The sequence below is a fragment of the Salmo salar genome, chromosome ssa05 (genome assembly GCF_905237065.1).
Source record: "Salmo salar chromosome ssa05, Ssal_v3.1, whole genome shotgun sequence".
Classification (NCBI taxonomy): Eukaryota; Metazoa; Chordata; class Actinopteri; order Salmoniformes; family Salmonidae; genus Salmo; species Salmo salar.
Window position 1 is genome coordinate 34,659,259 of NC_059446.1, and position 27,416 is coordinate 34,686,674.

At 42.8% G+C, this 27,416-nt stretch overlaps 3 protein-coding genes across 5 annotated transcripts; 1 reads left to right on the plus strand and 2 right to left on the minus strand.

Moving 5' to 3' along the window:
- The first annotated feature begins 4,153 nt into the window (after nt 1-4,153).
- On the plus strand, nt 4,154-5,702 carry rab33b (RAB33B, member RAS oncogene family). The gene is made up of 2 exons (NM_001146637.1): nt 4,154-4,639; nt 5,042-5,702. The coding sequence occupies exons 1-2, from the start codon at nt 4,409-4,411 to the stop codon at nt 5,540-5,542; spliced, it is 732 nt and encodes a 243-aa protein (NP_001140109.1). The 5' UTR covers nt 4,154-4,408; the 3' UTR covers nt 5,543-5,702.
- Nucleotides 5,703-7,417: 1,715 nt separating this feature from the next.
- On the minus strand, nt 7,418-13,020 carry zgc:113425 (uncharacterized). Of its 2 annotated transcripts, none has more exons than XM_014199611.2 (6): nt 12,641-13,020; nt 12,442-12,501; nt 12,152-12,283; nt 8,327-8,473; nt 8,135-8,195; nt 7,418-7,991 (listed from the first exon to the last, which is right to left on the minus strand). In XM_014199611.2, the coding sequence occupies exons 1-6, from the start codon at nt 12,803-12,805 to the stop codon at nt 7,888-7,890; spliced, it is 669 nt and encodes a 222-aa protein (XP_014055086.1). In that variant the 5' UTR covers nt 12,806-13,020; the 3' UTR covers nt 7,418-7,887. The 2 variants fall into 2 exon arrangements, with proteins under 2 accessions (XP_014055086.1, XP_014055085.1); XM_014199610.2 differs by having other exon boundaries at nt 7,418-7,994; nt 12,641-13,017.
- A 270-nt stretch (nt 13,021-13,290) lies between these two features.
- setd7 (SET domain containing 7, histone lysine methyltransferase) lies at nt 13,291-22,111 on the minus strand. 2 transcript variants are annotated; one of them, XM_014199612.2, is made up of 8 exons: nt 21,818-22,111; nt 20,180-20,309; nt 19,862-20,063; nt 19,502-19,691; nt 19,328-19,409; nt 17,643-17,760; nt 15,176-15,333; nt 13,291-14,588 (listed from the first exon to the last, which is right to left on the minus strand). In XM_014199612.2, exons 1-8 carry the CDS (start codon nt 21,927-21,929, stop codon nt 14,399-14,401), a joined length of 1,182 nt encoding a protein of 393 aa, XP_014055087.1. In that variant the 5' UTR covers nt 21,930-22,111; the 3' UTR covers nt 13,291-14,398. The 2 variants fall into 2 exon arrangements, with proteins under 2 accessions (XP_014055087.1, XP_014055088.1); XM_014199613.2 differs by lacking the exon at nt 13,291-14,588 and having other exon boundaries at nt 15,176-15,362.
- Nucleotides 22,112-27,416: the final 5,305 nt, after the last annotated feature.

A 27,416-nucleotide genomic window follows, 5' to 3' on the forward strand; every position in this document is an offset into this window, starting at 1 on the left:
TCAGTTTTATAATAAGAAGGCTAAACTGAGTGGTTTGGGACAGAATGGTCACAATCTAAAAAACAACACTTTTGGTTGAAAGATTGAAATCTGAAAGTTGTCTGCTCTAACATTGCCAGAATACATACATTTTGTAGTCCCATGCAAACCCTTAGTTTCCATGGAAAATACACTACATGACCAAAAGTATGTGGACACCTGCTCGTCAAACATCTCATTCCAAAAACATGGGCATTAATATGGAGTTGGTCACCTCTTTGCTGTTACAACAGCCTCCACTCTTCTGGGAAGGCTTTCCACTAGATGTTTGAACATTGCTGCAGGGACTTGCTTCCATTCAAGAGCATTAGTGAGGTCGGGCATTGATGTTGGGCGATTAGGCCTGGCTCGCAGTTGGTGTTTCAATTCATTCCAAAGGTGTTCGATGGGGTTGAGGTCAGGGCTCTGTGGAGGCCAGTCAAGTTCTTCCACACCGATCTCGACAAACCAATTCTGTGTGGACCTCGCTTTGTGCACGGGGGCATTGTAATACTGAAACAGGAAAGGGTTTTCCCCAAACTGTTGCCACAAAGTTGGAAGCACAGAATGGTCTAGAATGTCATTGTACGCAGTAGAGTTAAGATTTCCCTTCACTGGAACTAAAGGGCCTAGCCTGAACCATGAAAAACAGCCCCAGACCATTATTCATCCTCCACCAAACTTTACAGTTGTCATTATGCATTTGGGCAGGTAGCGTTCTCCTGGCATCTGACAAACCCAGATTCGTCCGTCGGACTGCCAGATGGTGAAGCGTGATACATCACTCCAGAGAACGCATTTCCACTTGCTCTAGAGTCCAGTGGTGGTGAGCTTTACACCACACCAGCCAACGCTTGGTATTGCGCATGGTGATCTTAGGCTTGTGTGGGGCTGCTTGGCCATGGAAACCCATTTCATGAAGCTCCCGACGAACAGTTCTTGTGCTGACGTTGCTTCCAGAGGCAGTTTGGAACTCGGTAGTGAGTGTTGCAACCGAAGACAGACGATTTTCCCACTTCACAAGAACATCACTTACAGTTGACCAGGGCAGAAATTTGACAAACTGACTTGTTGGAAAGATGGCATCCTATGACGGTGCCATGTTGAAAGCCACTGAGCTCTTCAGTAAGGCCATTATACTGTTTGTCAATGGAGATTGCATGGCTGTGTGCTTGATTTTATGCACCCGTCAGCAACGGCTGTGACTGAAATAGCCGAATCCACTAATTTGAAGTGGCGTCCACATACTTTTGTATATATAGTGTACACTGAGTGTACAAAACATTAGGAACACCTGCTCTTTCCATGACATAGACTGACCAGTTGCATCCAGGTGAAGCTATGATCCCTTATTCATGGCACTTGTTAAATCCACTTCAATCAGGGTAGATGAAGGGGAGGAGACAGGTTAAAGAAGGATTTTTAAGCCTTGAGACAACTGAGACATGGATTGTGTATATGTGCCATTCAGAGAGTGAATGGGCAAGACAAAATATTTAAGTGCCTTTGAAAGGGGTATGGTAGAAGGTGCCAGGGGCACCGGTTTCAGTGTGTCAAGAACTGCAACACTGCTGGGTTTTTCACGCTCAACAGTTTCCTGTGTGTATCAAGAATGGTCGACCACCCAAAGGACATCCAGCCAATTTTACACAACTGTGGGAAGAATTGGAGTCAACATGGGCTGTGGAACGCTTTCGACAACTTGTAGAGTCCATGCCCTGAAGAATTGAGGCTGTTCAGAGGGCAAAAGGGGGTACAACTCAATATTAGGAAGGTGTTCCTAATGTTTTGTACACTCAGTGTGTTTGATTTGACTGAGTGATCATAGTTACTTACCGAACTTGTTGACAAAGGAGGCTGTGTAATCCCAGATCCCACAGTTGAGTCCAGCGAGTGATCCATGATCTCATACAGTGCCTTCAGAAAGTAATTTCACCCCTTGACTTTTTCCACATTTTGTTTTGTTACAGCCTGAATTTAAAATGGATTTAATTGAGATATTTTGTCATTGACCTACACACAAAACCCCATAATGTCAAAGTTGACATATTTGAGTCAATAAGTATTTAACTCCTTTGTTATGGCAAGGCTAAATAAGGTTAGAAGTAAAAATGTGCTTAACAAGTCACATTATACGTTGCATTGACTCACTCTGTGTGCAATAATTGTGTTTAACATGATTTTTTAATGACTACCTAATTTCTGTACCCCACACATGTAATTATCTGTAAGGACCCTCAGTCGAGCAGTGAATTTCAAACACAAATTCAACCACAAAGACCAGGGAGGTTTTCCAATGCCTAGCAAAGAAGGGCACCTATTGGTAGATGACAAAAAAAGAAGCAGACAATGAATATCCCTTTGGGCATGGTGAAGTTATTAATTACACTTTGGATGGTGTATCAATACACCCAGTCACTACAAAGCTACAGGCGTCCTTCCTAACTCAGTTGCCGGAGAGGAAGGAAACCGCTTAGGGATTTCACCATGAGGCCAATGGTGACTTTAAAACAGTTACAAAGTTTAATTTTAGTGATAGGAGGAAACTGAGGATAGATAAACAACATTGTAGTTACTCAACAATACTAACCTAATTGACAGAGTGAAAAGGAAGCCTGTACAGAATAAAAATATTCCAAAACATGCATCCTGTTTGCAACAAGCCACTTAAAGTAATACTGCAAAAGAAATGCGGCAAAGCAATTAACTTTTTTTTTCTTGTGTGTTATGTTTGGGGCAAATCCAATACATCAAACTTAGTCGTGGCTGCATCATGTTATGGGTATGCTTGTAATCGTTAAGGACTGGGGAGTATTTCAGGATACTAAATAAACGGAATGGAGCAAAGCAAAGGCAAAATCCTAGAGGAAAGCCTGGTTCAGTCTGCTTTCCACCAGACACTAGGAGATGAATTCACCTTTCAGCAGGACAATAACCTAAAACACAAGGCCAAATCTACACGGCAGTTGCTTATACTTATGTTAATGAGATATTTCTGTATTTAACTTTTAATTCATTTGCAAACATTTCTAAAAACATGTTTTCACATTGTCATTATGGGGTATTGTGAGTAGATGGGTGAGAAATTGTTTTACTCATTACATTTTGAATTCAGGCTGTAACACAACAAAATGTGGAATAAGTCAAAGGGGATGAATACTTTCTGAAGACATGACAGAAAGACACCGTATCAGATTAGGTTGACATACTGTATATTTTTTGTGATCACTTAGTTGGTCGACAAGTGGGCCTAGCAAATACAAATATTACTTTGGAATATGTATTAATGCTTTGTGTCCTGCCTTGTTGACCTCTTCATAAAATCTTGAGACCAGTTCCTGTAGGGAGATACTCAGCCTTCAACCCTGGGGGGCTCCAGCACCAGCCCAATGCTTATAGGGGCCTGTCGGCTATAGAGTTATTACTTGTGTAATAACATGCTTCAATTCATGGGTCTATGCAAAGAAATCACTCAACTGGGATATGATAGTGCGTATACGAAGTACTGTACTCTCTGCTTGAATATGTCTAGTTGGTTACTGTCTGTCTGTAGATAATAATGTTACAAACACAAGTTTACATGGATCAAAAAGTCACTGCAACTCAACATCAATCAAAACAAGGACAGAGTGGAAATTAGTGAACTTTCACCAGTCATGACAATAAAGATGTTGTCATTTATAACCTTTTTTCTAACTGTAATAGGAGGGAATGATTACTCATGGACATGTTGATGCCTTTTTCACTACAGGAGATGACTTTGGTAAGGAGCACTGACCACTGTTTGGCCAGACACATTGTTTGTTTGAAATTGAGCTTAAAAGACACTTTCTGAAACATGAACAGGATTTCACACTTTTATATATTTTCAAACATCTGAATAACTATTATTATTTCATGTTAATTGAATAAATGTTTAGTACTGTAGTTCATTTATTTATTCTCACTCATGTAATGCTTATTTTAGTGTTTGACTGGGCTTGGTAGGGAGGCGGGCTGGTGTTGTAAGCAACGCCCATTGTGTCGAATATGATCCAATCAAGAAAGGCTTTCACTTTCTTGGTTCCCTCTCGCGAGAGTCTTGTTTTCTGTCAACATTGTACGTGACTTTATATCTAACATAGGGCAGGGAGGGAGTTAAAAGATTGCGTTAGCTAGCAACGTGAAATTGTCAGTACAAAACGAATGCATGGTCATACATTTATATTTGGAGCTCACAGATTTGTCACGAATGTCCAGTTGCATTTGTATTGGCCGAGATTCCTTGTCTAATTTTAACAGCCCATCCAGCTAGCATTTGGAGGGGCAGTTTTGCAAGCCACAACAGCTCTGTTGGTTAGCTAGGCAGTTAGCTAGCTAGTATACCCTCGATAATTAATAACTAATCAATATGGCAAGTGTGGAGTCGTCGATGGAATTCACCAGTTCGCTGACTGTATCGTCTCATCTTCCGCCACCACGGACACGGATTTTCAAGATCATAGTGATTGGGGACTCCGGGGTGGGCAAGACCTGCCTCACCTACCGATTCTGTGCGGGCAAGTTTCCGGAGAAAACCGAGGCCACGATCGGGGTGGACTTTCGGGAGAAACTTATCGAGATTGACGGCGAGACAATCAAGGTTAATTGATAGTTGACATAAAACATGCAACATTTTTGTTTGGATTATTCTAAAACCGCACAATATTAACACCATGGGCATGAATGCAGGCAGGCTACCTCATACACATGGGGGATGGGGGGTGAGGGGGGGGGGTTGTTGTGGCATCAATTTCATACGTCTATATCTTTGATCTCAAGGGCAGTGGCAGCAGAGAGAACTAGCTATCTGTCTGGTGCACCGACTGCTCTCTGTAGAATCATACACATATTACAGTTGAGTTTATCCTCTAGCACCTTCACACTGGACATTAGGTTTAGCTACTGTGTTTCAGTTTTTGAGGACTTTCAATACATCCAAGGAGCTGTTAGGTGTCATTATATTTTTTACTGTCTTTCTCCCTCTCTCTCGTTCCCTCTGCAGGTCCAGCTATGGGACACGGCGGGCCAGGAGCGTTTCCGTAAGAGCATGGTGCAGCACTACTACCGTAACGTGCATGCTGTGGTGTTCGTGTACGACGTGACCAGCGCCGCCAGCTTCCGCAGCCTCCCGACCTGGATCGAGGAGTGTAAGCAGCACGCCCTGGGCCAGGAGGTCCCGCGGATCCTGGTGGGCAACAAGTGTGACCTGCAGAACTCTGTCCAGGTGGGCACGGACTTGGCCCAGCAGTTTGCCGACGCCCACTCTATGCCCCTCTTCGAGACGTCCGCCAAGAACCCCAGCAGCGACGGCAGCGGTGACAGTATCCGGGGGAGCAGCGATCACGTGGAGGCCATCTTCATGACGGTGGCCCACAAGCTGAAGTCCCAGAAGCCTCTGATACTTAGCCAGCTGCCCAGGGGGGTGTTAGGTGGGGACACGGTAACCCTGATAAGGGGGAGGGACGAGGGCGAGGAGAAGGTGAGCTGGACCTGCAGCTGCTGAGAGAGGAGGGGTGAGAGATAGCATTGGGGGAAGCAAGAGAGGGAGGTTAGGGGAGATAAAGGAAGGACTATTATCATATAACGTAAACATCTGTGATATGGGAAAGAAAAAGATCAAAAGGGAACTTGTTTGAAATTAAACTTGTTGACTGGTTCCACTGAACTGTGTTTGAGCTAGAATACTGTGAGTTTGCCTGGTTGATGTACAACATACTCAATTTACATGTAGGAATAATGCACACATACCTCATAGTTTACAGCAGGCCATATCAGTGCACATCACTCAGGCGTTTCTGTACCAAAATTCTCATCCATAGGGTTTATAATTGTGCCCCTGCATAAAGCAGACAGCTATAAAATGGTTTCCTAAGCAACGTTATATTATGCAGCATGTCTTACATATGTCACATCTATAAAACAACTATTACAAAATACAAAAAATACATTTCTAACCACACACGTATTCAATCCACTCTACCCTAGTGTGTTGTCATCCAAAATGCCTTTACTATCGCCATCATTGCTTTGTGTGTGTTTGGATCACAGCCGGTCCTGTGGTCCATCGCAAGTGTGTGAGTTTCAGCTTTACGTGTGTGACTGAGAGAAAGACGTGTGGCATAACATCAGAGAAATGTGCAGTAAAGTACTGTGAGTGAAACACAACGTGATGCTGCACTTTACCACTCCTCCTGATGATATCATTGTTGATGTGGGGCAAAAGTTGTCATCATTACCTCTTCATAATCTGCTTTGGTTAAAGATGCAGTCTGGGATCTTAAGCACAACAAATCTGTACGAATTGGACCCCCCAAAATTTGTAGACATTTTTTTTTTGCAGGATGTAACGTCATACTAATTGGATGACTGCTATCAATGCATCTTTACAACAAGTCTGTAAAATGTGTCAAAAAGAGTATAAAGAACAGCACCTGTGTTATTGCCTATTAAGCTTAGCTAACGCACCTGAGGGATATACTACAAATCAGGATCAATGAATTAGCCAGCTAACTATGATTTTTTTTTGAAAACATAATTTGCTTTTTGTTAATTAAGAAAGCTAAACTAAGATAGTTTTGGTTGTTGAGTCATTTAGACCAGGCACATTTCAAGATTATCTTTCTAACATTATTTCAGAATATCTAGGCAAGTTAGCTAGCTAACTCCTTGATCCTGCTTTTTAATACACCCCTCTGCTTGTTTAAACATGGGACAGTTGCAATGAAAACCCACCAGTGAAATGACCCTCTAATTAAGACTTGTGACTGTGTTTATGTACTGTATGTCAGATTACCAGTAAGTCTTGTCATAAAATGACTGTAGCCAGTAGAACACATGCCACATCACGTTAATCAGCTGCTCCAACGTACTGTGGGCTCAGATAGATGGCCTTTTCTCAGGATACAGTTAGAAATTAATTACAAGATTAATATTCACTCTGACCTGTTGCGCTTAGATTGGTCTACAACACTAGACACAGAAAATGGTAGGCTTTATCAATTGCCTTGCACTCTTGTTTTACTTTCATATGGTCTTTAGTGTTGTTTTGTAATGTGTTGGTGCTCTCTGCAGTTCATACATTTAAGTTCATTTTATTTGGGCTTTTTGATACAGAGGTATGTGTACTGCGTGACAGCTCTTTTCAAGTGCCCCGATAAGTATGTTTGAGAAAGGCGCCATTTATTGCGGCGAGAGACTGAACACATCAGGTCTGAACTTTTGGGAACAAAAAAAAAGGGAGTGAAGCCTTGCAATGATTTATGGATTTCATTACAAATGTTATGTGTAGCCTTACAATAAAGCATTCGGTACATTTCAAGGCATTGTTATTTCAGGAAAACATGTCTGTGGTACGGGGCGCTTAAAGAAAGATCAAATAAAACATTACAGAAGATTTATTTAGTTGAATATAACATGGCATATAAAATCACCTATAAAACAGGGCAACAATCCAAACGTGAGCAGCCTCACAGAAGGACCATGTACATGTCAACCGTCACGGGATACCACAAGGCACTTCCAAGCTGATACTTTGGCAAATTCATAAAAAAAGGCATATTTACACTAAGTATGTGTATATTACACTGGGATTTACACATACAAGTAGATGGGTAATAAGTGGTAAAAAAGACAAATCTATTTGGAAATGGCAGATTAAATGTGTGGTATATTGCATCTGTTATTCTGCCTCTTGGTTCTCTGGTGAAATGCTAGTGGACAATAATATAGCTAGCTACTCACTACAACATAACAATCCTCTATAGCTGGGTCTGCTGGTTTTCATCCTAACCTTGTGAAGTCCCCTTTCACAAGGTTAGGTTAGGTAACCACTGGTCTAGAGGATTCCTCTCAGGTGAGTCTGCTGTAGGGGGGGAGTTTGGAGGGCGCTTCCTCTTCCTCAGGACATCTGTCGCTGAAGTTCACTGGAGAGTTTAACACACTGTCTTCGCTACCTGCTGGGGGAGAGAGCAACTGTATCACTTAACGGTCAATACCAAACAAGTGTCTCAACATACAGTAGCAAACTCTCAGCCTAAGACTGGCCAGAGCTCGACCACCTAGCTTTCCCTCTTCCTCACTCACCTAGATAACTTACCTTGCCATGTACACACAAGCTCGGTCTGTGGGCTGGGGTCATACTGAGGGACCAGTATCTCCTGAAACACACACATACACAGTCTGAAAACATGGGAGGATTAGGCAGACAACTAACTACATGATTAGCAGGTATGATTATCTAGTGCTGTGAAATGGTTTAGTGTAGTTTAGCACTACTACATGTTCTTACCAGGCCAGTGAGGCCATCATAGCAGCCACAGAGGGGCAGACTGCGACAGCCTACAAAGGCGATGAGAGAGGAGAGGACCAGGCTGACGATACAGACCAACAGTATGGTGGCATTGGCCCCTTTCACCATCCGGCTCAGCATAAACCTCTGTAGAGCAGTCAGAGAAACACACATTATTGATGAACCATCCAAGATGTGTTTGGGGTGTAAGAAGGGTATTTAGGTACCTCCTTAGGATTTAGAGAGAGTACTTTCTGCTTTAGTCAAATCCTTTGTAACCTCATCCCCAGGCTATCAGGGAGGAAGTGTCAGATATACCAACCTGGTCTCAGAGCATTTGGTATTATTACGTAAGTAAATCTGACATTCTCGATTTTTAGATGGTTACTTAAGGCAAATGTACAACGCGAACGTCTAGCAATCCAACTTCAGCATTTTAGCAACTTTTCAACTACTTACTACTTTGTTACTTTGCAACTACCTAGCATGTTAGCTAACCCTTCCTCTAACCCTTTAACCTAACTTCTAAATGTAACAGTATTGCTTCCGTCCCTCTCCTCGAACCAGGGACCCTCTGCACACATCGACAACAGTCACCCTCGAAGCACCGTTACCCATCGCTCCACAAAAGCCGCGACCCTTGCAGAGCAAGAGAAACAACTACTTCAAGGTCTGAGTGAGTGACGTCACCGATTGAAACGCTATTAGCACACACCCCGCTAACTAGCTAGCCATTTCACACTGGTTACATAAACTTAACCCTAACCTAGCGAGCTAGCTAACGTTAGCCACCTAGCTGAAATTCGTAACATAATACTTTTGGCAAATTCGTAACATATCATACGAAATGGGTGATGGACATCCACAAATTAATAAACACCAGACAAAACGTAACATATCATACTAAATAGAGCAGGGTTACTCAACTACTATTTGAACCATTGTACATGGGCCTTGAATTAAATGTTTTTTTTAAATTAAATAAAGTGCATGTTTTCTGGAGAACAAAGGAGATTTTAACAAAAATAATCTGCTTTGAACTTTGGTGCAAATGATGTGAGAGAAACTCTGAGACACTGGTGCAAGTGTTCATTGGGAAGCCTGGTGCAGTATTTGTTTTTAATAAACTTAATTGTGGAGAAGGCTGAGTCACAGCTGTATGTGGAGCCAAACATGGTCAGGATGTATAGTGCCAGTTTCTTGACAACAGGGACATCAGCTGCTGGCACCATCTTTCCCCAGAATGTGACAGGGTCACAATCACCAGTCTGTTCCTTCAAAGCCACATTTTCTTGCAGCTCAATCGACCCCATTTGCAGTGATGCAACATCTACCCATTTAAAGATCTGTTTTGCTTCTTCTGACAACTTTGTCACATTTGTGACTGAGAAGGGGTTCTGAATGAGCAGCAGCAGTTCTCATCCAACAGTAAAGTTATCAAAGCAAGCCTTGAAGTTATACATCAGCTTCTGGATGCGATCAACACGGTTGGGAACATCTTTGTCTCCCTGCGTTTGCACCAGAAGATTGGGAAAGTGGACAAGTTCTCCCTGGAGGTCATTCTTGAAAAGCTCCAATTTCTTCTGGAAAGCACAGACTGCTGTTATCATAGCAGACACTGTGTTGTCCTGTCCCTGTAGCTTAACATTCAGTTAATTAAGGTGTGATGTAATGTGCCCTCCAGGACACCTACAGCACCTGATGTCAAAGGAAGGCCAAAAAGATCATCAAGGACAACAACCACCCGAGCCACGGCCTGTTCACCCCGCTATCATCCAGAAGGTGAGGTCAGTACAGGTGCATCAAAGCGGGGACCGAGAGACTGAAAAACAGCTTCGATCTCAAGGCCATCAGACTGTTAAACAGCCATCACTAACATTGAGTGGCTGCTGCCAACATACTGACTCAACTCCAGCCACTTTAATAATGGGAAAATTGATGTAATCAATTTATCACTAGCCACTTCATATTATATAATGTTTACATACCCTACATTACTCATCTCATATGTATATACTGTATGCTATACCATCTACTGCATCTTGCCATCTTGATGTAATTAAATGTATCACTAGCCACTTTAAACAATGCCACTTTATATGTTTTCATACCCTACATTACTCATCTCATATGTATATACTGTACTCTATACCATCTACTGCATCTTGCCTATGTCGTTCGGCCATCACTCATTTATATATTTTTATTTACATATTCGTATTCATTCCTTTATACTTGTGTATATAAGGTAGTTGTTGTGAAATTGTTAGGTTATATTACTTGTTAGATATTACTGCATGGTCGGAACTTGAAGCACAAGCATTTCGCTACACTTGCATTAACACCTGCTAACCATGTGTATGTGACAAATACATTTGATTTGATGTCTGTCAAAAATCCAACTGTTTCAATTTTCTCATCTTCCAAAAACTGAGTTGCCATGTCACTCTTTTGCTCTGATAAGAAAGGTTTGATTTCCTCCTGAATGGCCTAAAAGCCTTCCAAAACCCTGCCTTTGCTGAACCATCTGACATTGTTGTGCAGTAGTAATCATCAAAACTGGCATCGGCCTCTGTCAGAATGCCTCATAGAAAGTGGTGTTGTAGGAATGATGTTGCTCTCAAAAAGGTTTATCAGTTTCATCATCGTTGTCATGACCTCAGAACACTCTTTTCCCAGACTGGCACACTGGACAGATTGATGAATGATGTGGTGATATTTCAGGTCAGGGTGGTCCTCTTTCAAACATGCAACCAGTCCCCTCCCTCTTCCTATCATGGCTGGAGTGCCATCTGTGCTGATGGAGACCACAGACTCTTTCCCCATTTTTGTCAGCATCCCTTTGATGACCTCATGGATGTCCTCTCACTCTGTTTGTGTGTGTCTGGATTTGTTAAGCCCAACAGTTTCTCACAGACTTCCTTCTTTGTTTCGTTATAAAATCTGACAAACACCAGAAGCTGGGTATTATCATTGTCATCTGTTGATTCATCCACAGCTAATGAAATGCATGGTGCATTCTGAATGGCCTCATCAATTTGTGAAGTTAAATCTTCAGCTAATATTCCAGTTGTCCTCATTGCTGTGGAATCTGACAGTGGGATCTGTTTGATCTTTTCCCTGAGCTCATCTTTTTGTTGACCTTCAAGCAAGGTGTCAGCAACTTCACACATGCATTCTTCTACCATCTCAGCATCTGAAAATAGTTTGTGTTTTCCCAAAACTCAAGCTATCCTCAGTGAACACTCCATTGCACGTTGTTGGGCTGTCAGGGAATTGACAAGGACTTTGGTGGACCTCTCCTATTGGGATTTGAGTTGGTTCATCTTGTTTTGTTCTCACCTCTGTGTTCAGGGTATACGTCTGATCGAATTTACTATGTCTGGTGTCATAATGGCGCTTAACATTGGCACTTTTCACGAGAGCTACGGACTCACTGCATATCAGGCACATTGGCTTTGTGCTAGTTGCGGGGAAAATGAATAAATACTGTTCCGTCCACTCGTCTTTGAAAATACGGTTTTCAGGGTCAACTTTTCTTTTTTTGAACAAGACATATTAACAAAGACACTGATAACTAAGCTCCTATCTGTGATATTTACAGTTCAACCAGCGGTCGAATCTTTGATTCTTTCTGCCGTTGAGTTTGGCTAAAATAGATTGCCTCGGATTTACGTACAGAATTATACAAAATGCTGTGAGACCAGGTTGGATATACCAGACTAAATCCTTTGTGACAGAAACTAACTGACACACAGACCAGACTTGGGGCTGTGTGTGAAAGAGATCGTTGTGTTGATCGTTTGTGGTGGGGTCGGGTATTACCACTTCAAGGTTGTTGTGATGGTGGAACACCTCGTTGTCATTCTCGCCATAGGTCAAAGTTAGGCATGCGTAACCTGACACCATCACCACGGAAACACAGGAGCACACCGAGACCACGATCATTACATTCACCTGAACAGGGTCAAACCACGCTATTAGAGGATTTAACATTATTTGTCACCTTTGTGGCATTCAGTCAGACAAAATTAACAGTCATGTTTGGTGTGATTTAATTATAATTCAATAGGAGGAACGTAGCATCAAGCCAAGGCTACCTTTATCACACTTACCAATACTGGGTTTTTCCTTTGGGAAGCCAAGAGCGCCAGCGCACCTGGGCAGGCCATAATCTATTGGAGGAAGTCATTATGAATGACGACAAACAGGCACAGTCCAACGTGTCACCACAAAATCAATATAGTCCAGTGTCATCCTCTATATTTTGATGAATCATTAAATCGGTTTATATGAAAATACACTCATACTCACCAAACCCGCCCACACGGGTGCCCTAGTTTCACTGAGTGTGGTGTTTTTCCGAAAAAACGCATCAATGAATCCGCACACCAAGCACAGCGCCGCACATGCTACCTGCAGAATGCCCAGAACTACGACACTGCGCTGGTTAAAGATGAAATACCGGTAGCGGTCCATCTCACAACGCACTTTCACTTTGGCGCTTCCAAAGTCCTTTATCCTATCGAGTTGACAGAAAAACACCCAGTCCGACTTCCACAATAAGTTCTCTCACTGCAAAATTTTTATAATTGATTATACTTTTGTTAAATCGGTCAACTGTCCATTCACCCTGCCGCTCATTGACTTTCTTCCGGGCTGTTGTGTTGGTTTCTGTTGACTCACGCACGACAGGTGAACTTCAGCGCGTTAACCATTAACCCGCCCACGCGCAGGTGCACAGCAAAGAAATACAATGCAAATATTTAACCCCTTCTCTGCCATCATTCTGGTAGGTAGGAGATAGTTCCTTCTCGTGATGTTGCGTTTCATGAGCTAACACAAATCTGGTTTTGAATACTAAACTATTGCCAATAGAGATTAATCAATAAATGAATAATTTACACATAATCTTTGTTTAAACTAGCACGTTAGAATAAAGAAATCTTTGCAAGTCACAGTGGGATGGTTCATGTTGTCTTTATTTGTGTTAAGTCTGGGCTACTTACGAGTTTACCGTTGCTATTTCCATCACAGTTTACCTTTTTATCCAAAAGAGAAGCAGTCTCCAAAGTTGAGCTCACTTATTGGTCTGAATCATGTGCAGAGTTGACAATAACACAAACCAAAAGGTGAGAAAAGTGTTGATAAATGAATGTAAACTAATGAACTATAGACATCATTGGTTAGTATTTAATGCATGTCAAAATAAGGTTAGAAGGCCAACCATGTCAATTTACTGTAAGTGGCCATTTAGATCCTGATTTATACTATATTCAGATGATGTTGGGGAAATTATTTGGCAATGCCATGAAACCTATTCAGATTCACACAGGAACAAGGTTTAAACAGCCAGTACACACCCTGTCACAGCAGAGTAAAAGGAATAGGGGTCTAACTTCAACACAATTACCAAATTAATATCAAGGACACTCCACATACCAGTTCATGTCCATAGGTTGTATAAAAGACAGGCTGGGGAGAACAAGACTCACAAAGCAGCAAATACAGCAGTAAACCTTGTACATTACATCTGATTGGTCTCTTGACGTGAACCATAGGTTCCTGTGTTTAAGTGCAAGTGTGGCCGGGTTAGTGCTGATCTCCATAGCACCATAACATCCTCACCCACGTACAGCAGTGTCCCATTCCTATACCGTACAAAGCGACATATCACACCTTCCACCTGTGATGCCAAGCTCTGGAACAATCCTTCAATGTTTGGAAAGAGTGTGCCATTTGTCCTCAAGGAGCAGCCGTAGCAAGACTGGGGGCTCAGGCAGAGGGGTTCAGTCTAGAGGAGGGCAGTTATTAATGAGTAGGTGGAGGTTGAAGCAGGGCTTCATTGAGGGAACTGTTAAGGTAGAGGGTGTTTGGGTAACATTAGTTCAGGTCTGGAAAGTTCCCCCAACCGGGTCAGTATTTTGAATACATTTAATTTTTTACATTTTGGGACTTATTGCTCCTGTGCAAAGGGCAGGGCGGTGGGTAGCAGTTATACGACTGGAGTAGTAGATGCTTAATTGTAGTAGTTGTTTGGGTAGATTGAGTGGAGTAGTAATGCGTTTTGTTTTACTGCCCGTTGGTAGCCTGTCTTTGCTGGAAGGCCTGCAGTTCCTGTTTGTACCAGTCTGGTGCTTCCGGACCGCTCTTCCCCGATGGCTCGTGGTCGTAACCATAAGCAACAGTCAGCTCCTCATCCCTCTGCACCGCCCGCAGGGTGCGGACGCACTTGATGGGTCCAAAACGAGGGTGGACGAATCTGAGAAAACAAATGAACAACAGACAGACGTGTTTTTAATAATGGAACATATGCTGGAATAGAACACATTAGGCTCGGACGATATATATAGTTTATACCAACGGTATGATTTTCAATACTGTAAAAAAATTGTAAAAAAATGGGGGAGGGGGTTTGGGGCACCCACGCCTCGCGGGGGCTGCATGCTACGCCACTGTTTTTAATTATAAGTATAACTAAGAAATACAATCTATCCAGCACAGGGCTCCAGCTATGAATTTGGTTTGCTACCTTACTAGCTAAGTGGTTAGATGTAAAGATCAAGCTTCATGGTTACAGCAGACATTCAATCTCAAGATCCCTGTTGCCTAAATTGTTTGTTGCATTTAATTATTATTTTTTATTATTAAAAACACACCTTGTGTGCACTTTCAGTAACACTGTATACCCCGGTCTGGTACAGAAATGGTATGAAAATCTGCATACCGTCTAACCCTAGAATACATTACATTTCCATCTTTACTCTTCAGAACATTGTACCCTCCTGAACATCATGTTACTCTCAAGTTGGGTCATATTTGTTCCTGCTATGCTTGGATTATTCTCACGGGTCGTATTTGCAGTTTGGGGTGAAGGAGTGGTTGGCCTTGTGTCCCAGCGAAGCACAGTATCTGTCCATCTGGTGGAAGGGCTGGGGAACATCGATCACCGTGTCCTCATCCAGGGAGATGGTATTCCCGTTCAGGGACCAATCCCTAGTGTCTACCTGGGAAGCATCGTTGGCAACGCCACAAACAACAACAACAAAAAAAACAAGTATTTAATTTGAAAATTAAGTTTTGTTTAGCACAGACATCTATATACACAGTATTTGGTTTGCCATGTGATTGATTATTGCTCATACCTTGTGAAAATTATACATAACACATCGCCTAGAGCTTAAGCTGGTTTTGCATGAACACACACACACGTAAATAGTTAACCAAATAGCTAGCCAGACTATCTGCATTGACCATATTTGCATGAACTATTTTGACTCATCACATACACTGCTGCTATTGTTTATTTTCTATTCTGTTGCCTAGTCACTTTACCCCTACCTACAGTGGTTCCTCCTTTAAAAGTTGCAGCGTGCCACGGTGCAGCTTGCATGGTGCCACAGAATTCTATGGCACATTATTTAAGTGTGAACCACTGGTACCATTTATGCTAGTTGGTGCTAGTTTGACCACCAGAAGGCATCTTTGAGTAGAGAATGCGGACACGCGGGAGACAGGGGTTCAATTCCCCGACGGGGAGGAAGGAGTAGGCTGTCCTTGTAAATAATCATTTGTTCTTAACTGATTCCATATGTGTTATTTCATAGTTGTGATGTCTTCACTATTATTCTACAATGTAGAAAATAGTAAAAATAAAGAAAAACCCTGGATTGAGTAGGTGTGTCCAAACGTTTGACTGGTACGTGCTTAATTAATATTACGGTGTTTCTATTCCAAGAAAAACCCTCTAGGATGGAACGGAAAATATGGCGCTGTACAATGTGACGGTCAGGAGTATATTACTGGGCTATTTAGCTAAAGAATCCGTGTCGTGCGGGCAGGGCACGCGCGTGGGAGACCAGGGTTCAATTCTCCGACGGGGAGGAATGAGTAGGTTGTCCGTGTAAATAAGATTTTGTTCTTAACCGACTTGCCTAGTTAAATAAATGTTACACTAAGAGCATAACATTTCTACACCCTAATTTTATAATTCTAGTCTAACCAACACCCAAACGGAGATTCAGTGAAAAATAATTCTCAGTCCCCATGCTTGTCTCAGAGCAGCGCAAAACGGTACTAAAATAGTTGTAGGCTATTGCTTCTAACGTCAATATGCTCTTTAAATAAATAAGACCTACGCCACTTTTAACAGCACATTACTCAACACTAGTGAGACTCATGTCTTCTACGGTAGGCCTACAGTTTATTGAAATATATGACGTGACTCTCCGCCAATAATTACATATAGAGGATGAGGATATTTCTGCAATTCAGTGATATTTATTCCCATAGTAAATCGTTATGGATACATAACTAAATAAACATCTTCAAAATGCCAGAGTATTTTTATCATTATTTTATTAATGAAAGCATAAAGATGACCTTATTAGTTACATGGTTTTAGTTTGAACGTGCAGACTGGCACTAAGAACAGAACAGCGGGAACCTTTCCCTAGTCAGTGCCATTATTAGTGCAATGCCCCTTAAATATTTTGGAGATTATTTCATTTTCAAATAACCTAAAATGAGCGAGAAAAAGGCCATTCTTGGGCATGGGGTGAGACATTGTTACTAACTCGTAAATAAAGCCAGTTTGTTATTTAGAATTATTTATTTCTGTTTTTAGAGGGAGAGAAACCAAAAACCTACAGTCATCTCATGGGTCTCCCAGTCGAGGCTGGCACGGGTATTGAACCAGCATCTGTAGCAACACAGCTTGCATTAGACCGCTGCGCCACTCAGGCGCTGTACAACGTCACCGGTCGGGAGTGGCCTACAGTAAGAGCAAAATAATTCTAATTCTAACAAAATTAAAGAATATAAACCTTAGTGTAACAACAGTTTTAGTAAGTAATACTGAAGTCGTGCACAATTATCAGTTTCTATTTAGGTTTGTGTCACCCATTCATTGTCAGAGAAACTGTAGGACCCAAAAGCATAATCAGTGCTCCAACTCCCCCTTGTCTGGAGCAATGAAGTGGTGACGCAGGGTACCGTACTAAACCACAAATTACTTAAGTCCCACGGTGTACGCTCGCAACTTTTAAAGGAGGAACCACTCTACATATCTATCTCAATTACCTTGTACCCCTGCACATTGACTTGGTACTGGTACCCCATGTATATAGCCAAGTTATCATTACTCATTGTCTATTATTTCCTTGTGTTATTCTTTCTCTCCATTTTTCCCCCCTATCTACATTGTTGGGAAGGGCCCGTAAGTAAGCATTTCACTGTTGGTCTACACCTGTTGTTTACAAAGCACGTGACAAGTAACATTCGATTTGACACACAAACAGCTCTGTCTCCCTCTTACCTCTGAGTGTGTGATGCGTACTCCATTGTAAAAGGCCATTACAACATTGGCCTCAACATCCATCTTGGCGAACAAGCCTTCTCCTGCTCCTGAGATCAGTGAGTCTGCCACAAATACCCTGTGACACAACAGGGAATGAAACAGCAAAACTGAATTCAGATCAGCTTCTCCCTTTTATGCGATAGACATATCCTATGGGTTTACCTTCGACTATGCAAAAACAAAATGTATTAAAAATGGAAAACGGAAATACCACATTTACATAAGTATACAGACCCTTTACTCAGTACTTTGTTGAAGCACCTTTGTCATTGATTACAGCCTAGAGTCTCCTTGGATATGACGCTACAAGCTTGGCACACCTGTATTTGGGGAGTTTCTCCCATTCTTCTCTGAAGATCCTCTCAATCTCTGCCAGGTTGGATGAGGAGCATCGCAGCACAGCTATTTTCAGGTCTCTCCAAAGAAGAATGAGAGAAAGTCCAGGCTCTGGCTGGGCCCCTCAAGGACATTCAGAGACTTGTCTTGGAGCCACTCCTGCGTTGTCTTGGCTTTTTGCTTAAGGTTGTTGTCCTGTTGGAAGGTGAACCGTCGGCCCAGTCTGAGGTCCTGAGCGCTCTGGAGCAGGTTTTCATCAAGGATCTCTCTGTACTTTTCTCTGTTAATCTTTCCCTCGAGCCTGACTAGTCTCCCAGTCCTTGGCGTTGAAAAACATCCCCACAGCATGATGTTGTCACCGCTACGCTTCACCGTAGGGATGGTGCCAGGTTTCCTCCAGACGTAACGCTTGGCATTCAGGCCAAGGATTTCAATTTTTGGTTTCATCAGACCAGAGAATCTTGTTTCTCATGGTCTGAGAGTCCTTTAGGTGCCTTTTGGCAAACTCCAAGCGAGCTGTCATGTTCCTTTTACTGAGGAGTGGCTTCCGTCTGGCCACTCTACCATAAAAGGCCTAATTGGTGGAGTGCTGCAGAGATGGTTGTCCTTCTGGAAGGTTCTCCCATCTCCAAAGAGGAACTCTGGAGCTCTGTCAGAGTGACCTTCGAGTTCTTGGTCACCTCCCTGACCAAGGCTCTTCTCCCTCGATTGTTCAGTTTGGCCAGGCGGCCAGCTCTAGGAAGAGTCTTGGTGGCTCCAAACTTCTTCCATTTAAGAATGATGGAGGCCAATGTGTTCTTGGGGACCTTCAATGCTGCAGACAATTTTTGCTTCCCTTCCCCAGATCTGTGCCTTGACATGATCCGGTCTCGGAGCTTTATGGACAATTCCTTCGACCTCGTGGCTTGGTTTTTGTATTGACATGCACTGTCAACTGTGGGAGCTTATATAGACAGGTGTGTGCCTTTCCAAATCATATCAAATTAATTGAATTTACCACAGGTGGACTCCAATCAAGTTGTAGAAACATCAAGGATGATCAATGGAAACAGGATGCACCTGAGCTCAATTTCAAATCTCATAGCAAAGGGTCTGAATACTTATTTAAATAAGTTTTTTTTTTTTTCATATAGATTTGCAAAAATAAAATAAATTAAAAAAACTGTTTTCACTTTGTCATTGTGGGGTATTGTGTAGATTGATGAGGACTTTTTATTTATTTAATACATTTTAGAATAAGGCTGTAACGTAACAAAATGTGGAAAAAGTCAAGGGGTTTGAATACTTTCTGGATGCACTGTACTTACCTTTTGCTTTCATAGGGGTCTGGAAGGAGAGTGTGGGTAGCGATACAGGTGGAAGTGGATTTATCATAGGAGTACACAGGGCCTAAGAAAGAACAGGAAATGCTGAAATTTTAGAAACCATATAGCATTATATTTGATTACCAGTTTACTTGTGCTGTGTGTCATGTCACTTACTGTCAGATGAAACATCAAAGTGTGGTCTGGCGGTCTCCATGGAAACCAGGGCGGCGAGTCGAGCCTCGATCAGCTCCCCCTCCACGAAGCTCCCGTAGAGAGCCGTTTGGCCATCAGGGTAAACATACGCCACCGCTTTACCGGTCATCTCGCCATCCTCGTTCACCTGCCCAAATACACTGCCACGGTCCTGGACACACACACACACAGACAGACAGCAATTAGAGTGTTCAATCAATTCATTCTTCATTATCGAATATGGAAGAGCAACCAACTTTAGTGGTAGGTCCTACTCCCTATAACATCAATGTAACTTGTGTAGCGTAACATAACAAGTTACAGGTGAGTATGATGACTCACAGGGTAGTAGATCCAACACTCCCCACAGCGGCTGTTGTCTTTGTACTGGCCTTCAAACATCAGCCGGCCCTCAGAGTCAAACTCCTGTGCAGGGCCGTTGAGGTCCCCATCCATATAGGTCCCACGGAGGACCCCTCCATCCTCGTACGAGTATACCCCCTGACCCTGTAACGCATCGTCCACATAGAACCCCTCCAAGGTACTGTGGAGGGGAGGAAGGGAGAGGGTTAATTAAGGCAAGGCAACGTAGCTTGATAAGAGCCTGATTGAGCGAGTGAGATCAGTCACACGTGGACTGTGTATGCTTTTCTATCATACCTGCCATCGAAAAAGAAGAACTTGCCCTTCCCATTCTTTTCTCCATGTGTAAAATGTCCTTCAAAGCGATCACTGGAGGAGAAGGTGACTGTACAGAACCCGTGAGGCTGGTCATCCTCATCCAGAGGGCCTGGATACGCACACACATCAGGATTGTACAGAGGCACAAGACAGTTTACACTGGAGTTCAACAGTCTCCATTGCTACAAATCATCTCAGAAATAGAACCATACATTTAGGAGTCTGCATTATTGCCAATTCACTGTATTTGGGCCCAGTTTTTCAAAAGTTATCGGATAGGATTAAATGCATAGAATGAATAGAATGGACGACTCATCGACTTGAATGGGGACACCTGTTCTATTCCTATGCATTTAATCCTATCCAATAGGCAAAAATGTCCAGATAACTTTTGAAAAACTGAGTCCAGATGATAAATGCACCCTTTACTGTGCTTGCTGTACTGATCCAGATCAAGGTCTGATAATATTCAGGCAACTTGACCACTTGTGTGCTATGGCAGCACCACTTCAGGGTTGGTAATACTATACCTTGCTTCGCTTGGTTTCCAAAGCAACATTTTCATCAACCAAAGGCACAATCCTAGTCATATAATATGACTAGGTTTGTGCCTCTGGCTGGTGAAAGAAATGTTGATTTGTAAACCAAGAGAAATGCTGGTTTCAATGTCATACGAGTAATAATTCCCTCAACGTTACTATGGTCGGATTTTGGCTAGGCTACCATGAAGCAAGGTAAGACATGCCTTATTAATTTGGTAAAACGTCCAGGTTTCAAACAATTACATAGAGTGTGTGCAGTAAATAATGTGTGGGTTGCGAAATGCACTGGCCTTTCTCTGCTCTTGTGATCATTTTAACTGAATGAGTAGCCTATGCCCCCTGAACACCTTTTTATGCGAGCTATCAGGACCACATTAACTGATATTAATTACTATTTGGGCCATGGAGTGGGAGCTTTAAGACTAGTTGGTTCTGAGGGTGTTGCAGCCGAATCTAATGGTTGTCTGCTGTATTTAATTATTTTAGTTTAACTCAACCCTAAACAAAATGTAAGTAACCAGGTGCCAGCAGCTACATATGGAATTGTCAACATGTACAAGAACTCGCACGCACACGGTCGTCCGACCCTATGAATATCATATTACCCCTGATATTCCCTAAAAACAATGTTACTGCGTCAACACATGTTGGCTGTGAATAACAAAAATAAGTTCTAAAAGTAACAATTGTGTGATGTAAAATAAAGTAGGCCTACGGTTAATAAAGTGCCACGGATTTAGCACAGCACCTAATATGACAAACTTTAGGTCAAGTCTACAATTTTGGCACACGTATCGACCTAGCCTACGTATACAATGTAATAATTTTTCTAACTGCATTTTAACTCAAGAGTGTCAAAGCACATCAGCCCATTTTTGTGTCCCTACTGCTGCCTCGCTCGCCCGAATTGTGGGCTTCCATCGGAAATAAAGTCCCGGGCGCGACGGGCCCGCAACCCCTGTCAAAAACCATAATATCAATTTGTTCACCATATATTATGCGGAGAATTTAACGGAAAATATGTAACAAATACACAAAAAAACGACGCATATGCGTTTTCCAGCCTTTTCCGTACCTTCAACGACTTCTTCCATATCATCATCGCTGTCCATAGTGGCCCTTGCCGTGGATGGCACGCGCAGAGAATTGACGTGTGGCGGTCGGTTTTGTAATATTCTGCACTTCATCTATCACTACACTGCTTCCCTCAGCTCTTTTCTTCTTCTTCTTCTTCTTTAAAGTGTTAAGCAGAATACACCTATAGGTGTATTGCCGCCACCTACTGTACCGGGTATTGAAAGAAAACAAAAATAATATATTACATTGCGGGGAGACGGAGCATTCATCAACAAGATTCCTTGTAATGCCTCTTCAGAAAAGTTCCCAAGTCCCCAAAAACGCTCAATTGCACTCACAATCATGCCAATTTTCTCCGATTGTCTCTCGTTTGCTCTGTGCAGTTGATAACCAAAGTAAACGCTACAAAGTTCACCTTCTTAACATGGAACATGTCAGGATCCCTCTGTTGACAAGGAACATCATATTGTGGCTCGACTCCTACTACCATTACGTCTTCAACTTCATGCCTTTCTTCCACTCTTCTCAATGCCTACGGATGGGAGACATTCTAGACAGCCCTTATTCTTGCCACCTCCATCTCCTTCTCCCTAACAGGACACTTCAGAAATTCGGGTGGATGTTCACCAGCACAATTGCAGCATTTTGTCTCAGCTGATATATAAATACTCCTCCTGTCTACATCCCAGTGCATTCGTAAAGTGCAGTCATGGCCAAAAGTTTTGAGAATGACACAAATATTAATTTTCACAAAGTTTGCTGCTTCAGTGTCTTTAGATATTTTTGTCAGATGTTACTATAGAATACTGAAGTATAATTACAAGCATTTCATAAATGTCAAAGGCTATTATTGACAATTACATGAAGTTGATGCAAAGAGTCAATATTTGCAAAGTTGACCCTTCTTTTTCAAGTCCTCTGCAATCCGCCCTGGCATGCTGTCAATTCACTTCTGGGCCACATCCTGACTGATGGCAGCCTATTCTTGCATAATAAATGCTTGGAGTTTGTCAGAATTTGTGGGTTTTTGTTTGTCCACCCGCCTTTTGAGGATTGACCACAAGTTCTCAATGGGACTAAGGTCTGGGGAGTTTCCTGGCCATGGACCCAAAACATCTATGTTTTGTTCCCCGAGTCACTTAGTTATCACTTTTGCCTTATGGCAAGGTGCTCCATCATGCTGGAAAAGGCATTGTTCATCACCAAACTGTTCCTGGATGGTTGGGAGAAGTTGCTCTCGGAGGATGTGTTGGTACCATTCTTTAATCATGACTGTGTTTTTAGGCAAAATTGTGAGTGAGCCCACTCCCTTGGCTGAGAAGCAACCCCACACATGAATGGTCTCAGGATGCTTTACTGTTGGCATGACACAGGACTGATGGTAGCGCTCACCTTGTCTTCTCCGGACAAGCTTTTTCCAGATGCCCCAAACAATTGGAAAGGGGATTCATCAGAGAAAATTACTTTACCCCAGTCCTCAGCAGTCCAATCCCTGTACCTTTTGCAGAATATCAGTCTGCCCCTGATGTTTTTCCTGGAGAGAAGTGGCTTCTTTGCTGCCCTTCTTGACACCAGGCCATCCTCCAAAAGTCTTCGCCTCACTGTGCGTGCAGATGCACTCACACCTGCCTGCTGCCATTCCTGACCAAGCTCTGTACTGGTGGTGCCCCGATCCCGCAGTTGAATCAACTTTAGGAGACGGTCCTGGCGCATGCTGGACTTTCTTGGGCGCCCTGAAGCCATCTTCACATCAATTGAACCGCTCTCCTTGAAGTTCTTGATGATCCGATAAATGGTTGATTTAGGTGCAATCTTACTGGCAGCAATATCCTTGCCTGTGAAGCCATTTTTGTGCAAAGCAATGATGACGGCACGTGTTTCCTTGCAGGTAACCATGGTTGACAGAGGAAGAACAATGATTCCAAGCACCACCCTCCTTTTGAAGCTTCCAGTCTGTTATTCGAACTCAATCTGCATGACAGAGTGATCTCCAGCCTTGTCCTCGTCAACACTCACACCTGTGTTAACGAGAGAATCACTGACATGATGTCAGCTGGTCCTTTTGTGGCAGGGCTGAAATGCAGTGGAAATGTTTTTGGGGGGATTTAGTTCATTTGCATGGCAAAGAGGGACTTTGCAATTAATTGCAATTCATCTGATCACTCTTCATAACATTCTGGAGTATAGGCATATTGCCATCATACAAACTGAAGCAGCAGACTTTGAAAATGAATATTTGTGTCATTCTCAAAACTTTTGGCCACGACTGTACTCTGACCCCTTGACTTTTTCCACATTTTGTTACAGCCTTATTCTAAAATAGATTACATTCTTTTCCCCCCCTCAATATACACACACAAAACCCCATAATGACAAAGAAAAACCAGGTTTAGACATTTTTGAAAATATATATATTTATTAAATATTACATTTACATTAGTATTCAGACTCTCAAATCAAATCAAACCCAAATCAAATAATATTTGTCACATACACGCGTTTAGTAGTTATTGCGGGTGTATCGAAATGCTTGTGTTTCTAGCTCTAACAGTGCAGTAATATCTAACAGAAATATAGAACAATACACAAAAATCTAAAGTAAAGGAATGGAATTAAGAATATATAAATATTGGGCGAGCAATGTCAGAGGAGCATAGACTTAGATACAGTAGAATAGGATAGAAGACAGTGTATACATATGAGATGCGTAATGCAAAACATGTAAACATTATTAAAGTGACTAGTGTTCCATTATTAAAGTGGCCAGTGATTCCAAGTCTATGTATATAGGGCAGCAGCCTCTAATCTGCTAGTGATGGCTATTTAACAGAATTTAACAGACTGATGGCCTTGAGATAGAAGCTGTTTTTCTGTCTCTCAGTCCCAGCTTTGATGCACCTGTACTGACCTTTCCTTCTGGATGATAACGGGGTGAACAGGCAGTGGCTCGGGTGGTTGTTGTCCTTGATGATATTTTTGGCCTTCCTGTGACATCGGGTGCTGTAGGTGTCCTGGAGGGCAGGTAGTTTGCCACCGGTGATGCGTTGGGCAGACCGCACCACCCCCTGGAGAGCCCTGCGGTTGTGGAGTTTCCATATCAGGCAGTGATACAGCCCGACAGGATGCTCTCAATTATACATCTGTAAACGTTTGTGAGGGTTTTAGGTGCCAAGCCAAATTTATTCAGCCTCCTGAGATTGAAGAGGCGCTGTTGCGCCTTCTTCACCTCACTATCTGTGTGGGTGGATCAGTTCAGTTTGTCAGTGATATGTACGTCGAGGAACTTGAAGCTTTTCACCTTCTCCACTACAGTCCTGTCGATGTGGATAGGGGGGTGCTCCCGCTACTGTTTCCTGAAGTCCATGATCAACTCCTTTGTTTTGTTGACGTTGAGTGAGATGTTATTTTCCTGGCACCACACTCCCAGGGCCCTCACCTCCTCCCTGTAGGCTGTCTCATCATTGTTGGTAATCAGGCCTACTACTGTTGTGTCATCTGCAAACTTAATGATTGAGTTGGAGGCTTTCGAGGCCACGCAGTCATGGCTAAACAGGGAGTACAGGAAGGGCTGAGCGTGCATCCCCATTGTTGAGTATCAGCGAAGTGGAGGTGTTTTTTCCTACCTTCATCACCTGGGGGTGGCCCGTCAGGAAGTCCAGGACCCAGTTGCACAGGGCGATGTTCAGACCCAGGGCCTCAAGCTTAATGATGCGCTTGGAAGGTACTATGGAGTTTAATGCTGAGCTATAGTCAATGAACAGCTTTCTTACATAGGTATTCCTCTTGTCCAGATGGGATAGGACGGTTTGCAGTGCGATGGCAATTGCATTGTCTGTGAATCTATTGGGGCGGAAATAAAATTGAAGTGGGTCTAGGGTGTCAGGTAAGGTAGAGGTGATATGATCCTTGACTAGTCTCTCAAAGCACTTCATGATGACAGAAGTGAGTGCTATGGGGCGATAGTCATTTAGTTCAGATACCTTTTCTTTCTTGGGTGCAGGAACAATGGTGGACATCTTGAAGCATGTGGGGACAGTAGACTGGGATAGAGAGAGATTGAATATGTCCGTAAACACTTCAGCCAGCTGGTCTGTGCATGCTCTGAGGACGCGGCTAGGGATGCTGTCTGGGCCGGCAGCTTTGCGAGGGTTAACACGTTTAAATGTTTTACTCACATTGGCTGCGGTGAAGGAGAGCCCACAGGTTTTGGTAGTGGGCCATGTCAGTGGCACTTTATTGTCCTCAAAGCGAGAAAATAAGTTGTTTAGTTTGTCTGGGAGAAAGACGTCGGTGTCCGCGACGGGGCTGGTTTTCTTTTTGTAATCCGTGATTGACTGTAGACCCTGCCACATACGTCTCGTGTCTGAGGTCAGTTGAATTGCGACTCTACTTTGTCTCTATACTGACGCTTAGCTTGTTTGATTGCCTTGCGGAGAGAATAGCTACACTGTTTGTATTTGGTAATGTTTCCGGTCGCCTTGCCATGATTAAAAGCAGTGGTTCACGCTTTCAGTTTTGCGCGAATGCTGCCATCAATCCACAGTTTCTGGTTGGGGAAGGTTTTAATAGTCACCGTGGGTACAACATCACTGATGCACTTGCTAATAAACTCGCTCACCGAATCAGCGTATAAATCAATATTGTTGTCTGAGGCTATCCGGAACATATCCCAGTCCAAGTGATCAAAGCAATCTTGAAGCGTGGAATCAGATTGGTCGGACCAGCGTTGAACAGACCTGAGCACGGACGTTTGCTGTTTTAGTTTCTGTCTATAGGCTGGGAGCAACAAAATGGAGTCGTGGTCAGATTTGCCGAAGGAGGGCGAGGGAGGGCTTTGTATACGTCGCGGAAGTTAGAGTAGCAAGGATTGATCCAGAATTCTTCCAGCCCGGGTCGCGCATTCAATATGCTGATAACATTTAGGGAGCCTTGTTTTCAGATTAGCTTTGTTAAAATCCCCAGCTACAATACATTCAGCCTCAGGATATCTGGTTTCCAGTTACATAGAGTCCAATGAACCATACCGCCGTACCGTATCGCCGTGCGCCTCTCAAATTTTGTAACAATGCGGAGGTCCGCTTTATAGTGCGGCATTGACATGATTGGTTGATGGTAGGTGGGGGCGAGAGGTCCTGTATAAACACAAACTCACTTCCCTGACAACTTCCATCACACAGCTCTGTACTGCTCTGCAAAGCGCAGGAAGTATGAATGCCCTGACTTCTGCAGGGCTGTATCACTGCAAATTCTGCACGGCAATGCAGACGTTGGATTTAAGATGCTCTGACATCACCGATATCGATCCCTATACAACCAAAGCATGCAGTGGGGTCACTGGGCAAAGATCTAAAGGACATCAAATCACAGTGAGGTCATCATGTCACCTCCAACATTATCCAAGTTCTTCTGACAATATAGCCTACTACACTGAATGACTATAGCATTGCATACTGTATATAATACTGAATATTATACATCATGTACAGAACCAGTGAGACTGTGCAAAGCTGTCATCAAGGCAAAGGGTGGCTACTTTGAAGAATCTCAAATATAACATATATTTAGATTTGTTTAACACTTTCTTTTGGTCACTACAT